Source organism: Delphinus delphis, chromosome 8 (assembly GCF_949987515.2).
Source record: "Delphinus delphis chromosome 8, mDelDel1.2, whole genome shotgun sequence".
NCBI classification, from domain to species: Eukaryota; Metazoa; Chordata; class Mammalia; order Artiodactyla; family Delphinidae; genus Delphinus; species Delphinus delphis.
Genome location: NC_082690.1, coordinates 59,045,399 through 59,060,059, shown reverse-complemented (window position 1 = coordinate 59,060,059; position 14,661 = coordinate 59,045,399). Strand labels below are relative to the sequence as shown.

Genomic DNA, 14,661 nt, shown 5'->3' with positions numbered 1-14,661 from the left:
ACCTCTTTCAGCCTCCTCTGGGAAGCCTTCCTGAACCTCTTGGTCAAAGTCAGTCTTCTTTCCCATTGTCAAACCATACCCTGTGCTTTAATTGTGTGTTTATGTTGTCTCCTCCACCAGACTGGAAGCTGGGAAAAGAGGAGGAAGGGCCTTGTCGGATGCTTTTTTATGCCCTCCACTAACGCCCGGTGCCAGGCACAAACTAAGTATCAAGAAAACATGGCAAAGCTAGGAGCCTGGTTTCTCCTCGTAATTTACATTTTTCTAGAAAATTAGAGGTCAAGATTCTTGGGAAAAAAGTATTTCATGATAAATGAATGAACAAAATAATGACTTAATAGCAAAATAAAATCGCAGGTGCGGCCTGTCACCTGTGCTCCGGTTGGGCACAGGGCTACCACCCACGAGAGGCTGTATATTGATTACCCATATCTAGGCCTGCAGACTACAAGTCCCAGAAGGCCTCCTGTCGCACATCTCTACACGCCCCGCCCCCTCCCCGGTGGCTGGGCGGGACCGGAGGGCGGGGCCCCGAGGCAGCTAGACCCCGGGCGCAGCCTGGGGAGTGAACAGCCCCGGGCGCTCTGGGGCGCACAAAGCGCAGGCGCAGCGGGTTGGGAGGCCGCAGCACCAAGTAGCGGCCGTTTTGGCAGCAGCGTCGCAACAGGTGTAGACAGGTGGGTGCATCAAGGGGGGTTGGAGAGGGAGTTTGCACCTGGCCGTCTTATCTGACCTGTGTCTGAGCCTGAAGATGGGAGGGAGCAGCAAGAGAAGCAGGGACAAGCCCGGGCCTTCCAACCCAGGTGTTCCAGCCAGCCCTTGCTGCGCAGCAACAGGTGTGAGCTAGTGGGGGGAGGGGCGAAGGCACCAGCTCAAAAGTAAGCCGCGTTCAAGAACAGAGGGCACCTGGATTCCAATCCAAGCTCCGTCACACACATGGACAAGTCACATGCTATAGCTTAGTTTGTCCATCTGTAAAATAGGAGGAAAGATCCTACCCATCTAGTAAAGTACTCAATAGAGTTGCAGTGGGGCCCAAACTTTGCTGTACACTGAATCACCTGGGTATCTTGGAAGACTATCAGTGCTTACCTCCTGCCCCCAGATATTCTGATTTAATTATTACTGGGTATGACCTGTGTATCAGGAGTTTTAAAAGCTCCTACCAGAATAATGGTTAGAAGCCAGGACTGCTGGGTGTGAATCCTGGCTCCACTGCTTAATAACCAAGCAAATCTGCGAAAGTGCCTGGACCTCTCCAGGCCCCAGTTTCCTGGGAATAACAAGGATTATTGTGGGGCTTCAACGAGATACTAGATGAAAGCACTTGAGAAGTATACCTGGCACATAGTGCTCGATCAATCATAGTTGCTGTTGAACTATTATTTTATGCACTTTGTAAATGGCTCTGGTGGGGTTCAAATGTGAGGGAGGCTTCTCTTATCATGAAAGTCCCTCATTCATTGCCATGATTCTAATATTCTCTGCTGCCAGCGTTTCAAAATTCCAGGGTTTCTAACATTTTAAGAGTTCGTCACTTCAGTCTCTACCTGCCCGATGGACATGCTTTTACAGACCTGGAAGTGGAGGCCAGGGAGAAGGGACTTGGTCAAGGTTATGGGGCTGAGATTGGAATCCAGGCTTCTGACCCCCAGCCCCACCCCAGCGCAGTGGGTGGCTGCCCTGCTGACCCTACAAGCACAGTGCTCCGATTATGTGCCTGGAGCAGAGGATGGGAAGGAGACAGACAGGCTTGCCCTCTTTGTTTACTCACACTCCTTTAAACGTTTCCTCGGTGGCTCCCCCAGGGACGACAGGGGTGGGGGCTTTTCTCTGAGGAGCTGCTGTGGAGCAGCTGATGAGGCCCGTGTGTCCTTTGGCTCCTCTGACAGGTTCCGCCTGACTCTGCCCTGGAAAGTCCTTTTGAGGAAATGGCCCTGGTGAGGGGCGGCTGGCTGTGGAGACAGAGTGAGTGACCCTGGGCCAAGCCCTCATCTGTCCTGCACCTTGTCCAGGGGCAGGGATGAGGAAAGTGGCCTGTTGGACCTGCACAGTGAACCCTTCTCCCAAGAAATCATGCCCTTTTTATCCTCCCCTCCTTTGTCCATACTCCTGTCTCTGCCCGGAATGTCCTTCACATTCCTGACTGCTTGGTAAACTACTTATTCTTCAAAACCCAGCTCAGATGTCCCCTTCTGTGAGGAGCCTTCTCTGCCTTTTCTCTCCTCACCACCCCAGCCCCTGCTGTAGCACCAAGCTGGGTTCGTGGCCCCCTTCTTCGTTCCCAGTGCCTCATACATGCCCCTGTTATAGCCCTGATAAATATATAACCGTCTTTACCTGTGGGCCTCACCACTCCCCCACCTCATACTGGCTCCAGACTGTAAGCACCTCAACTGCAGGGACTGGGTTTAATTCTCTGTGTGTCCACAGCACGCATACCCAGGGCTGGCCACAGAACAAGGTGCAGAACAAAATGAAAAATGCCTCTGTGCTTTGGAATTTGTAAAGCTCTAGGAAGATCTCTTATGTCTTTACCCTTTTCTGTAAAGTTTTCCAGTCACAGAATGTCTAAAGCTAGGGCTCAGACCCACCTCTGACCAGAGTCATGATCTGAATCAGAGCTGTCCCGGGCCAGGAGCTCCCCACACCCTATGACCCATACTCACTTCATTCAGTTCAGCAAACACTGAGTCCAGGTCCTGCTGGGTGCCGGGACAGGTGAGGTGAGCTATGGCCAATCCCTCTGCTCCCCATTTGGTGGAAGAGGCAGACACTACACAAATGATTGTCACCTGGGGCTTGGCCTTTTTTTTCAAGTATGCTCACAATTATAAGCAATAATTGTACACCCCTCAGCAGAATGGATGCAATGGAAACTAAGGGTTTCCTTAAGGCAAGCACTTGATGACTAGTTGTTTTGTTAATTCTTGCATAAATCATATTCTGCATTCATACAAAAACAACTTAATGCTTTTTCTCTGACAAACTGTACATATAGAAACAAATGTTCAGTTGGACATGAATTTAAATTTGTGGAGGTGCTCCATGTCTTGTGACACTTAAAAAAAAAAAAAAAGATTTCCAGCTTCCCCCAAGGAAAGAATCTGATCATTCATTTACAATTCAGCACATTTATGGAGCCCTGACTATGTGTTAGGCCCAGTGGGAGGCAATGGGTGAGCAAGACAGAGGCCCTGCCATCATTTCAGGGAGTAGACGGGCAAGGACGGGGTGGTTATAACACTGGGGGCCGGGGGTAAGGGGACTCTGGGAACCCACCCAGGGCTCCTGCCCCCCAGCAGGCTCTGTGATCAGCCTGCCTGGTGGGTCTGGAATATCGCACAGGCTCCATCCTCCGCCGCTGGAAGCGGAATTGGTTTGCCCTGTGGCTGGATGGAACCCTGGGCTACTACCAAGATGAGACTGCACAGGATGAGGAGGACCGCGTGCCCATCCGCTTCAACGTCCGAGACATAAAGATAGGCCAAGAGTGCCACGGTAAGCAGAGCCCCTTTCTCTCTGGCACTGTGGGTATGGCCACGGCCCCCACACTGTGTCTGCCTGAGAACACCTGCTCTTCTCAGGTGGAAGGCTCTTTGCGGCTTTCAGAGGCCTTCCATAGACATTGCTTCTGGGCCTCTATCACCCCCAATTCATGTGGGTGTGAATTAAGAAATCAGTTCTTTATTGAGTTCCTACTCTGTGCTGGACCTGGGCCCTATGCTGGGTTCACAGAGGTGAGTCAGACACAGTTCTTGCCCTCTCCCGTGCTAGGAATGGAAAAAGATGAAATGAAATAAGGAGGCTCAGAGAAATTAAGTGACTGGCCCAAAGTCACACAGCAAATCTCCTTGATCAAGGCTCAGGCCATAATTATACAGGGAAACTGGGAGATAGATATACCTAACTAGAGAAGCAGGCAATGTGGAAAGGTGGAAGGGTCTAAAGAGTTGAGCAGAATCCCAAGGAAAGTGTGTGGGATCAGATGATGTTGGCAGTGGCCAATAAAAAGGACTCAGAGAAGTCAATTCCTATTCTTGTTTCTGGTTTACTGGGGAAACCTGGGGCCTGTGCCCTGTGGAAACCCCATATATGTGTGTCTGCCTTTAGATGTGCAGCCCCCAGAGGGCAGAAGCCGAGATGGCCTGCTGATCGTGAACCTACGAGAGGGTGGCCGCCTGTACCTGTGTGCAGAGACCCAGGATGATGCCATGTGAGTGGTTCCCAGGAGAGGATGGGGTGGGATCTTGGGGAATATGACCAGACGCCTCCTCCTCATTGGGCCTCTAGTTCCCTAAAGGTAGGAAAAGGGGACAAAGGGGACTACTACAAAGCATGGTAGTCTCAGTGGAGTCTGGGCAGAGTGGATTTGAAAGGCTCATGGTGATGGGTATGGTATCCAGGAAACTGATATGGTTAGGGATGAATTCAGGATTGTTGGGGGAGGGGTGTGCATACCTACCTCAGGTGTGTGGTCCCTGGTCACTCAGAGTTGGGCATCTAGCAGCCTCTGAGGTGAGCCCTCGCTTGGGGGTGATACAAAGGAACAGACAACCCCATGGCATCCTCAGAGGCCCTCCTTCTCACTCCCTTCGTAGAAGATGGCCTGGGGCAGGGGGTACTCTGATCTGAGGGATAGACCCTAACCTGCCTAACAGAGGCAGCCCGCGGGGGGGCCCCCCATGTGAGATGCAGATCCACACTGAGAGACGGGGCGTGTCTTCCTCACTCACATTCTTGCCCTTCCCACTCTCTGGCGGAGGGTCAGTTGGCCTTTGTGCTACAGGAGAGTGAAAGAGATGGGATGTGTGGGAGCAGGGGAGGCTGAGCTCGGGGTAGACAAAGCACAGAGCCGCCTTGTCCGCCCCAGCCAGGTGCCATGGCAACCAACAAAGGCTCAATTGTCCGGTGTCCACTGGGTGTTCCCGGGGCTCTGGGGTCAGAGCATTGGGGAACTGAGTTTGTAGGTTTGGGATGTGGAGGTGGGTTGCAGCCAGAGAACCAGCCTAGGCATGTCAGAATCTGAACTCCTAAGGGACCACCCAAGCCCAGCTGTCTTTTGTCCAGATGGGGAAACCGGAATTTCTAGAGGGAAAGAGACGATGGACTAAGAATGCATTAGGAGGCTGCAGCTCAACTGAGGGCTTGTCTATGTGACTGGAGCAGCAGAGGGGGTCACCTTTGTCTACCCAAGGGAGTCAAGAGGATCTCCCCCTTCACAAGAGACTAGGGCTAGAGGCTGGGTTGGGGAGGAAAGTCTAAAATGTGGGGCCCAATCTCCTTTCTCCTGAACTCCCTCCTCATGGTCTGGTGGGTTTGCATTGCAGAGCATGGAAGACGGCACTGCTGGAGGCGAATTCCACCCCGGTGAGCCCCCTTCCCTCCCTGTCTCCTCCCCACCCCTACCTGCCATGGAATCATGGGTGACTCAGATTCGGTCTCTGCCAGCCAGCAGTTCTCAATTTCCATATATGTGAGTGACTGAGTCCCGAGTGGAAAAGGACAGAAGACATCCAACTGGTGCTTGGAAGAGGGAGAGAGAGGCCTCCAAGAAGGCTTGTTGAAGGGGGTGGCATGTGAGCAGGGGGAAAGGAACTATCTTTTGTCCAGCAAGTATTATGTGTCAGGTGTGATATAGTTACAGTACCAGCTACTCCCCTCAACCATCCTGTGAGGTTGGGATTATTGTTCTCTCTCTGCAGATGATAAGATTGAGTTTTATTCATCCACACAACAAATATTTACTGAGTTCCTACTATGTGCCAGGCACTGTGCCAAGGACCAGGGATCAGAGGGTAGCTAAGGAGATGTGGGCCCTGCCTTCCTGGACTCAGCCTAATGGGGAGCTAGACGTGAAGTCACAAATTACAGAGTTAGTGATTCCATTGCAGTGCATTCAATGTGCATCCACCTTGATGGCCTGATCCAGGTGGGAGTCCAGACAAGGCTTAAGATGAGACCTGAAGGATAACAGAAATCAACTGGGTGAAAGGGCTGGGGTGGGGTGAAGGGAAGAGCTTTCCAGGCAGAGGGAACTGCAGGTGCAAAGGCCCTGAGAGGGGTTATGATGCTGGCAAGTTGAAGAACAGAAGGAAGGCTGAGGTGGCTGGATCTCAGGGAGAGAGAGAGCCGTGGGGGAAGGAGGGTTAGCAAAGCCAGGCATTAAAAGCTCTGTTAAGGATAGTGGTTTCCGCTAAGAATACTGGGAAGTCACTGAAAGTTTTTAAGCAGAGGAACGGCATGAGCAGATCAGACCAGACTTGTAGTTTTAAAAAGATAGTCTGGCTGGTAGGTAGGGAATGGATTGTAGAAGGTAAGAGTGGATGCCCGGAGACCTGTTAGAAGGCTGGGACAGTGTGCAGGTGACTGCCTGTGGGTCTGGACTAAGGCCTTGCTGGCAGAGACAAGCTGATGAGGATAAGACACACTTAAGAGGTAGAATCAACAGAACTTAGTGATTGATGGAGGTATGGTTTTGAGGAGCTGCCCAAAGGCGTGGTTTTGAGGAGCTCGGGTGGCCAAGCTTGGCCTCAACCCCCATCTGCCTGACCCCAGATTCTGTGCTTGCTCCTTCTACCTGTGGCACGGTGGAGCTCCTTCTCATCTAGAAAAAAAAAGTCCGCCTGGGAAGTAGCAGGGAAGACTGGGATGCATTTAGAAACTCCCTCAGGCGTTCACCTGCTGAGGGCCAGGCGTTGTGCTTGACCACCCGGCATTGGTTGTATCATTATTCTTCAATAAGAAGGGGTAGGGGTTGGTATTTTTAGTCCCATTTTATAGCTGGGGAGCTGAGGTTCAGAGGGGAATTGACTCGTCCGAAGTCTCGTCGTCTTAAGTCAGTGGAAGAGCCTGCACTGGAACCTAGGTCAGTGAGACTCTGAGGGAAGGGCACTAACTGCAGTAGGAGCTACATGAGCAGAGGTGGGGAAGTGGTACGTGCAAGTGTGTATATGCACACATGTGTGTCTAAAGGCCAGGAGTCTGGCCTGGCTGGAGGGTAAGGTGTGGAGGGAAAGAAATAGGAGACATGACCTCTGAGGAGCCATGTCACAAACGGCCTTGAAGTCCGGGGGAAGGAACTGAACTTTATCCTGAGGGTTGTGGGGAGCAATAAAGGGCATTAAGCAGGGGGGCTGTGGTCAGGCTTTGGAGCAGACTCAGGCTTCTGGGTGGAGGCTGGGCAGTGGTCATCAGGGTGGAGGGACCTGGCTCTGAGCTCCAAACCCACTTACGCAGGGCAGACCAGTCCCACCCAAGAGGGGCAGGAGGAAGGAGGTGAGGGCTGACCGTTCTGTACTCTGTGACTCTATGAAGCTGCCTTGTGTCTTCTCTGCCTATCCACCTTCCTGCTGCTCTGCTTCCTAAATCTCTCCACTCTGACCCTCCACTCCACCTCCCCCCGCTCTACACACACATATGCACACACGCACACACGTGCACACACACGCGCGCATCCCTCTGGTCCCTAGGCTTGCTCGAACTGGGTGTGTTTGTACCTCTGTGTCTTTGTACTAGTGTCTGCCCATCTCTTAGTGTTCATGCCTGTGTCTGTCTGTCCTGTAGTGACCTGTGCTTTGTCCCTCCACATCCTGCAGGTTTATACCCCACTCTGGGTGGAGGCTCCAGGAGGAGCCCCTGACACAGGGCCGGGGGCACAGTCAGGGGCAAGGCTGTGGGGCCAGTGCTGGGTGCAGGTGGGTGGGCAGGCAGATCAGAGCTGTACTGTCCTCCCTGGAGACTGGGGGCCTCAGCAGCCTGAAACAGGCGAAGGTGGGCTATTCTGGAGAGACACTACTGATCCGTCTTCTCTGTGTAACTTCAGCAAAATCACCACCCCTTCTGAGCTTCCCACCATTACCATGGGCTGGGGAAGAAGAGGATACCCCCTTCCCTTGCCCAGCTGGCAGAGGGCTCTGCTAGGGCCTGTGAAGAGCTCTGAGTCTCTCCAGATGTAGAGGGCCTCTGACACCCGCCTCCCTCCCCTTCTTGGGTTTCTGTGGCTTAAGCAGGCCCCAGCTGGAGCCACCGTCCCTCCCAGGAGCCGCCGGGTTTGCCCCAAGGTCAGGTGTGTGACCTGCTCGTGGAGCCCCTGTAATGTTGAGAGGCGGATCTGGGTAAGTGCTGGCTCAGCCCTCCCGGCCTCCATTCTGGCACCAGGATGTGCCTCCAGCAGTGGGCCCAGTCACATCCCTTCCCTGCTCACAAACATTCCATGGCTCCCCATCATTCATAGGACACCAACCACAGCTCTGCTTTCAAGGCCTTCGGAATCTGGCCTGGGCCACACTTGCCCACCTCATCCCCCTCATCCCCTGTGCTCCAACTGCTCTGCTCAACCCCCTGCTCCCAGCTATGCCCAACCTTTTCTGTCTCTCCAGCCTTTGCATGTGCTGCTCTATCTGCTGCAAAGACCCTTAATTTCCTGACAAAATGATGCTTATCCTCTAAGATGCACCTCAAAGGCTGCCACCTCCTCAGGGAGGACTTCCCAGACCTCCACACATTGTTGCTCCCTCCCACAACCCACTGCGTTAGTGCTTAGTCCTGTCTTCATTCTGCCTGATTTCTAGTTCCTATATTTTTGTCTCTATTCTCCCAGGAGACCTGGAACTTCCTTCAAGGCAAGGATCAGGTTAGGTCAGCTCTGCCCCTGTGGAACCTGGCACAGTGCTGGGTATAGAGCTGGTGCACAATGAGTGCTCAGTGATGGGAACAGTCTTTTTTTTTTTTTTTTTTTTTTTTGCGGTACGCGGGCCTCTCACTGTTGTGGCGTCTCCCATTGCGGAGCACAGGCTCCGGACGCACAGGCTCAGCAGCCATGGCTCACGGGCCCAGCCGCTTCCCGGCATGTGGGATCTTCCCGGACTGGGGCACGAACCCGTGTCCCCTGCATTGGCAGGCGGACTCTCAACCACTGTGCCACCAGGGAAGCCCGGGGACAGTCTATTTTGACCCTCCTATTCCTGGTGCATGAGGGTGGGGTACAAGTAGGCCTCAAGCAGTAGTCACTGAATGGGCAAACGAGTGAATGAATAAAGAGAGGAAGGAAGGAGTAAAAAAACCTCTTGTTATGGCCTCACTACTGCGCATTATAATTTAGTCCGTGTCTGTCTCCCTGCCACACACCCCTCTCCCCAGTGTTTCTGGAAAGCAGGATTTGGGGATGAATCCCCTCTCTGTCTCCAGCACTCAGCCTGACCTGGGGTGGGCACAGTAGGGGGCTTGGGTTAGAGTACCTGTGGTCAGCTAGCACAGTGGTGCTCAATGTGGCTGTGCATTAGAATCGCTTATGGACTTAAGAACAATTCAGATGTTCAGATCCTACTTCTGGATGCTCTAATTTTGTAGTTCTGGGTGGGGCCTTGGAAATCTATGGTTTAAAAAATTTCTCCTGACGATTCTGATGTGCAGAACCACTGAGCCCAGAAGTGCTAGGACCACCTAGATGCATAGACATGGTTCTGCTGGATTCTCACTGTGCCCTGGGAGTGGGCAGTGTAGGAAAGACTGTCCTCATTTACAGATGAGAAAACTAAAGCTCTGAGAGGTTACATAACATGACCGGGGTCACTTAATTCATCAGTGGCAGGGCTGGGATTCCCAGCCCAGCATTGAGGCATCCCCCATACCCAAACTAGGATAAAAGTTTGTTTAAAGTGGGGATGCCTAAAAATTGAATTTAAAAGCTATAAACTTGAGCTTTTCTGAGGTGAGGGGTCCATTTGCATGTGACCTCCTGATTGACCCTGTCCCCACCTACAAAAGGGGCTGGGCCTGGAGAGGGAGAGGATCTGGATCAAACCCTTAGATTCTGTGAGGTCTCTGGGGAATCCCCTGCCGCGTTGCCAGGTGACCCACATGAGCTTGCCTCTGGGCTTCTTAGGCCTGGAGGGTAGAAACAGGTGCCCCACAGAGACATGAGATGGTGCTCTCTACTTTCTCCAGGGCCTGGACAGGCCCACCGGCTTACAGTGCAGGGCAGATGTAGGCTCTGGACCTCAACTTCCCTACCAGTAAAACTGGGGCTCTGAGTGCTTAGATCTCTCTAGCCCCTCCAGGCTTAGAGCTCAGATCTTGGTCACCCCTACCAGAAAGCCCTATTGGATCACCCTTGGGGAAGGAGCACAGTAAGGGAAGTCACTTGAGACTGAGCATTGTTTGTCTGAGCCTCTTGCATTGCTCTGGGTCTGGTCATTGTACCTAACTTGAAACTGGACTTAGAGTTGGGTGACCTTAGTTCCAGTCTGACCCTGTATTTGACTCACTTGAGATAAATTCAATACATTAGGCACCTACCATGTTCCAGTCAGGCCTGATTAGACCCAGTCCCTGCCCTTGTTGGGGGCAGGAGGTGTTTTCTTCAAGTCTGATGGAGGAGACACCTCACAGGGATACAACAATGACACCATAGAGTGTGGTTGGTGCTGTGATGATGGAAGTCTAAGGGCCGTGGGTGCCCAGATGGGACCCTAACAGAACCTGAGGTTCAGGGAGAGTGATATGTGAGTTGAGTCTAAAAGACAGGTTAGGTAGTTGAATTTAAAAAGATGAGAAAGGAATCCCTTTCAAAGGGAAATGGCATGGATACTTGAAATCACAGGTGTGGTTGGAGGACTCCCCTTTACAGCCAGACTTCTTAAAAGAGATGTCATGACATGCTGATTCCATCCCTCCTCTTTCAACCATTCTTCAGTCCTCCATAGTCTGGCTTCTTCCTCCAACCACTCCTCTGAAAAGTGTTTTCAAGGTTGCCCACAATTTCCAATAAACCAATGGCTTATTCTCTTGGCACTGGGCAAGAGGATGGACAGAAGAGCATATTCAGAAGATAAAATCATGAGATCTGGTGGCTAATATGATGTGGAAGATGTGTGTGAAGACAGCGGTGCCAACCTGATGTCTTGGTTTGAGTGCATGGTGCTGGTGTTTAGAGGAAAGCATTCACAGAAGAGCAGGTTTGGGGGGATCGAAGGATGATGAAATTACTTTGAGATGGTTTAAGTTTGGACACCTGGACTTTTAAGGGACCACCTGGACCATTTAGGTGTTAAGCTCAGTTAGAGATATAAGGTGCAAGGGGGCTAAGAAGTCTGTTCCAAGTCTGTTCCCCATGGATAAAATGAGGGTCTTGGATTAAGAGCTTCCATTTAATTCAGCATATATTTATTAGTCCTTGCTATTCCCTAGGCCCTGCTGGCAACACAAATGAATCAAAGCCCTTGCCAATAGGCAGCTCACATTCAGGGTGCAGGCAGGAAAGGCCAGGAGGAAGGCTAGGAACAAGAGGCCCAAGCATAGTCCACAGAGAACTCAGGAAGAAAGGATTCTTTCTGAGGCCAGAAGGGCTTCCTGGAGTGGGTGACTTTTGAATTAGGCTTTGAGGGGTTGGTAAAAATCTAATGGGGGAGGGGAGAGGGCGGACAGTCTATTCCTCCCTCCCAGAGAGAACACTGACCATTCTTCTCTGAGCCTCCATCCCCAGCTGTGTGGTAGAGTGAATAATGCCTGCTGTAAGGATGAGAGGAAATAACACATGTCAGCATCTCCCTTCGGACCTGGAACATGGTGGATGCTTAATAATACTTTAGTTACTTCCCACCTCTACCTTTCCTTTCCCTTCCTTCCTCCACAACCCCCTTTTATTTCCTGGCCAAAGCCCAGGCCCCCCTCTCCATAACCAGGAGAGTAGAGAAGTCCATTGGGTTTCTCCAAGTGTCATCACTGGAGAGCTGCTACCAAATATTAGACTATCTATCAAAGGAAGTAGGGAGCCATGGAGAAGTTTTGATCAGGGGAGTGCTAGGTAGGAAGCCAGGGCAGGAAAATGGCATCGCTGGGAGCTGGATGGAGGGGCTGAAGTATTAGAGGACAAGGGCCTTGTGGGGAGGTAGGGTCTTTCTTCAGGAGCTTGCTGGTATCTGGGGACCCATTTGTAAACTTGGTGTGGTGGCTCTGTGGGCCCAGAAGGGCCTGAACCAGGTGTGGGGGGGAGGGGACAAAAGCCGGGCCCAGCTCTCCGGCAGCTGACCAGGCAGGGCTCCCCAGGTGCGCATCTACAGCCCATACCAGAACTACTATGGGGTGGTGCCCCCCAACGGTCACGACGCCACATATGTCCGCAGCTACTATGGACCGACCTATGGTAAGTCTCCGGCCCACCCCTCCCCCTACCTCAATTCCCGCCCCTGGTCTATCAGTAGGGGCCAGGCCCCACCCTTTTAGTGACCATGGATTTTCCCAGGTGGGACCCTCCGCAAGGCCCCCTCCCCATCCCATGACTCAGAACGGTTCTTGAACCAGAGCCCCTCCCCACTCCAGAGCTGACCTCTTCTCTAGGCCGGCCCCTATTCGCTGGCTGCTCAGCAATACCCATTCTTGAGCTGGTAGCGACCCCTGGTGGCTAATTCGGGAAAGGCTACCTCCTCTCACTCCAGGGTCTGGCGGTTAGGAAGGCCCATCCATCATCAGGTGCAGTCTGGAGTTTCTTAGAGACCCCGGGGTTTCCTCGCCAGTCCATCCTAGCCCCACGGTCCCAGAACGTCCGTAGCAGATCCAGGGCATAGAAGCCGTGGGAACAGAGCGCGCGTCCTTCCCGCATCAAGCCCTCAGTTTCTCCAACTGGGGAGCAGGAGAGTGGGCTCAGCGCCTTATCTTGGTTTGGGCTGGAGTCTAGCAGAAGGAGGCGGATGATCTCTTTGCTCCCTCCTCTTAAGTCCCTGGTCCTCACGGGCTCTCTCTCCGCAGGCCCCGGCGTGACGCACGTAGTGGTCCGGGAGGATCCTTGCTACAGCGCGGGCGCCCCCCTGGCCATGAGCATGCTTGCGGGAGCCGCCACAGGTGCAGCACTCGGCTCGCTCATGTGGTCGCCCTGCTGGTTCTGAGCCCTGGACCCTGCGCGTAGACCAGAAAGACCCCTTTCCTGCTTGGTCCCACCCTCCACCATCCAAACCCTGTCCCACTTGGCCCCTTAGTTTCCATTAGCCCCTTCTGGGCTCGGATCGTTCCCCCCACTCCCCACCCTCACCCTGCACATCAGAAGCTATCATCCCAGGCACAAACATAGCTCAAATTTCTTTTATCTACTGCTAGACACCCCAGAAATCCGTTATAGACACATATGTTTCCCCCAAACACGCCAGGACACAGAAAATGCAACTCATGGGTCTTCAAGTTGCCCAGGCACTGGAGACACAGGAATCAGGTTCTTTCCCCTGGCAGCTCCAAGCTTGGTGCGGCAGACTGGAGTAAACAAACACTTTACAAGGTGGAGTTATCAGTCTTTTGACAGTATGATGGCAAAAAGTGAGGAAGGTAGGCTAGGAGTAAAGTTGTTGGCAAGAGTGCAGAGCCGTGAACATAACGGCACATCCAAAGAATTGAATGGGAGTTCATTTGGGCTGGGGTGTGGGCAGGGGTCAGATCATGATGGCCCTTCAGGCTAAGGAGGTTGCTGGCTAAGGGGGAGGTGTGAGCTTTTTGGAGTGAAGTTTCATGATTGCACCATAATGAATATATTGCCTGTTTTAATTCCCAAACCCAAAACACTCCCTGAGTTTAGCCTCATCCTTCCCAGCTACCAGATTTCTGGATCCTTTGTTCCTTCAGTGTTCGGAAAGCACCTGTTTTCCATGTCAAGGTGCCTGGGGCAGCAACTGAGCTGAACCTGGGGTCCTCTTCCTGGGGGGCAGGTGAGCTCTCTTTGTGACTCGCCCTAGGTTGGTGCCTCCATCAAGAAATGCATTTCTGTTCCCCAAAAGCTTGGCCTCCTATCCATAGCTGTAGCTATCAGCATCTCAGGCTTTGTCTCTTCCTTCACTCTTGGGGAGATGGCAGTGCTCACCTCTGGGACCTGGTCCACCTTTGTCTCAGTCCTGAAGGCCCCACATGTGCCTCCCTGCAGGTGGCCCCGCAGTCTCCCCATTTGGTCCCCTTCTAGTCTCCTCCCCCATCCTGTCCCAATCACTAGTAGAAATGCTAACATCCCTGCCCAGTAGCCAGAGTAGCCTGCTAAAGTTCCCTTGTAGATAGGGGCTCCAGTTGCCCTATTGCAGAGACTAATAAAGGTGTGGTTGGCTCTAGCCCTGACTCTGGCTTTGTTTGTTCCCCCAGGGGGGCCCTGTTTCCCTGGAACACCTCTATGACTCAGCACCTACTAGCGCCTTCTCTGGTATAGTGAGAAAAGTGTGGATTCTGAGGTCAGGTAGAATTGGTGGCAGCATGTTAGCTGAGCAATTTAGGGCAAGTCACTTAACATTTCTGTATCTTGCTTTCCCCACCCATAAGCTGGCAGGTTGAAGTTGGCTGTTCCTGAGGGCTTGAGAGGAGAGGCTGCATCAGAATCTCTGTCATCTGAGCTGATGGATGATCCAGGTTATGCCCTGCCTGCTTTCTGAGAGCCCTGTGGTGTTGGGTGAGGTCTTTCCCAGTAGGTTCCCATCCTTCTTGAGTTGAATCAATGAGTTAGACTCATAGAGACAAAGGTGGCCAGGGAAGGAAACAACCATCTTACTTCAGGCCTTTTGAGGCTGCAAGTAACAGGAACCCCCATGCTCAAACTGATTTAATCCCAAGAAGGGAAAATATTGGGCCACATACCTGAGAAGTCCAGAAACTGCTTGGTCCAGGGACTCAAATATTATCACTTAGACTTTGCTTTGT

The 14,661-nt window shown here is 52.4% G+C and overlaps 1 protein-coding gene across 2 annotated transcripts; it reads left to right on the top strand.

The window, feature by feature from the left end:
* The first annotated feature begins 548 nt into the window (after positions 1 to 548).
* PLEKHB1 (pleckstrin homology domain containing B1) lies at positions 549 to 14,093 on the top strand. Of its 2 annotated transcripts, none has more exons than XM_060018302.1 (7): positions 549 to 677; positions 1,893 to 1,968; positions 3,349 to 3,501; positions 4,114 to 4,216; positions 5,331 to 5,370; positions 12,049 to 12,145; positions 12,748 to 14,092. In XM_060018302.1, the coding sequence occupies exons 2-7, from the start codon at positions 1,932 to 1,934 to the stop codon at positions 12,882 to 12,884; spliced, it is 567 nt and encodes a 188-aa protein (XP_059874285.1). In that variant the 5' UTR covers positions 549 to 677; positions 1,893 to 1,931; the 3' UTR covers positions 12,885 to 14,092. The 2 variants fall into 2 exon arrangements, with proteins under 2 accessions (XP_059874285.1, XP_059874286.1); XM_060018303.1 differs by lacking the exon at positions 549 to 677 and adding an exon at positions 8,013 to 8,117 and having other exon boundaries at positions 1,894 to 1,968; positions 12,748 to 14,093.
* Positions 14,094 to 14,661: the final 568 nt, after the last annotated feature.

Bases quoted from the DNA above. Each gene is read 5' to 3' on its own strand.
- PLEKHB1 (XM_060018303.1), top strand. From the start codon at position 1,932: ATGGCCCTGGTGAGGGGCGGCTGGCTGTGGAGACAGA. The intron at 3,502-4,113 runs GTAAGCAGAGCC...GTCTGCCTTTAG, and splicing joins GATAGGCCAAGAGTGCCACG to ATGTGCAGCCCCCAGAGGGC. The intron at 4,217-5,330 runs GTGAGTGGTTCC...TTTGCATTGCAG, and splicing joins GAGACCCAGGATGATGCCAT to AGCATGGAAGACGGCACTGC.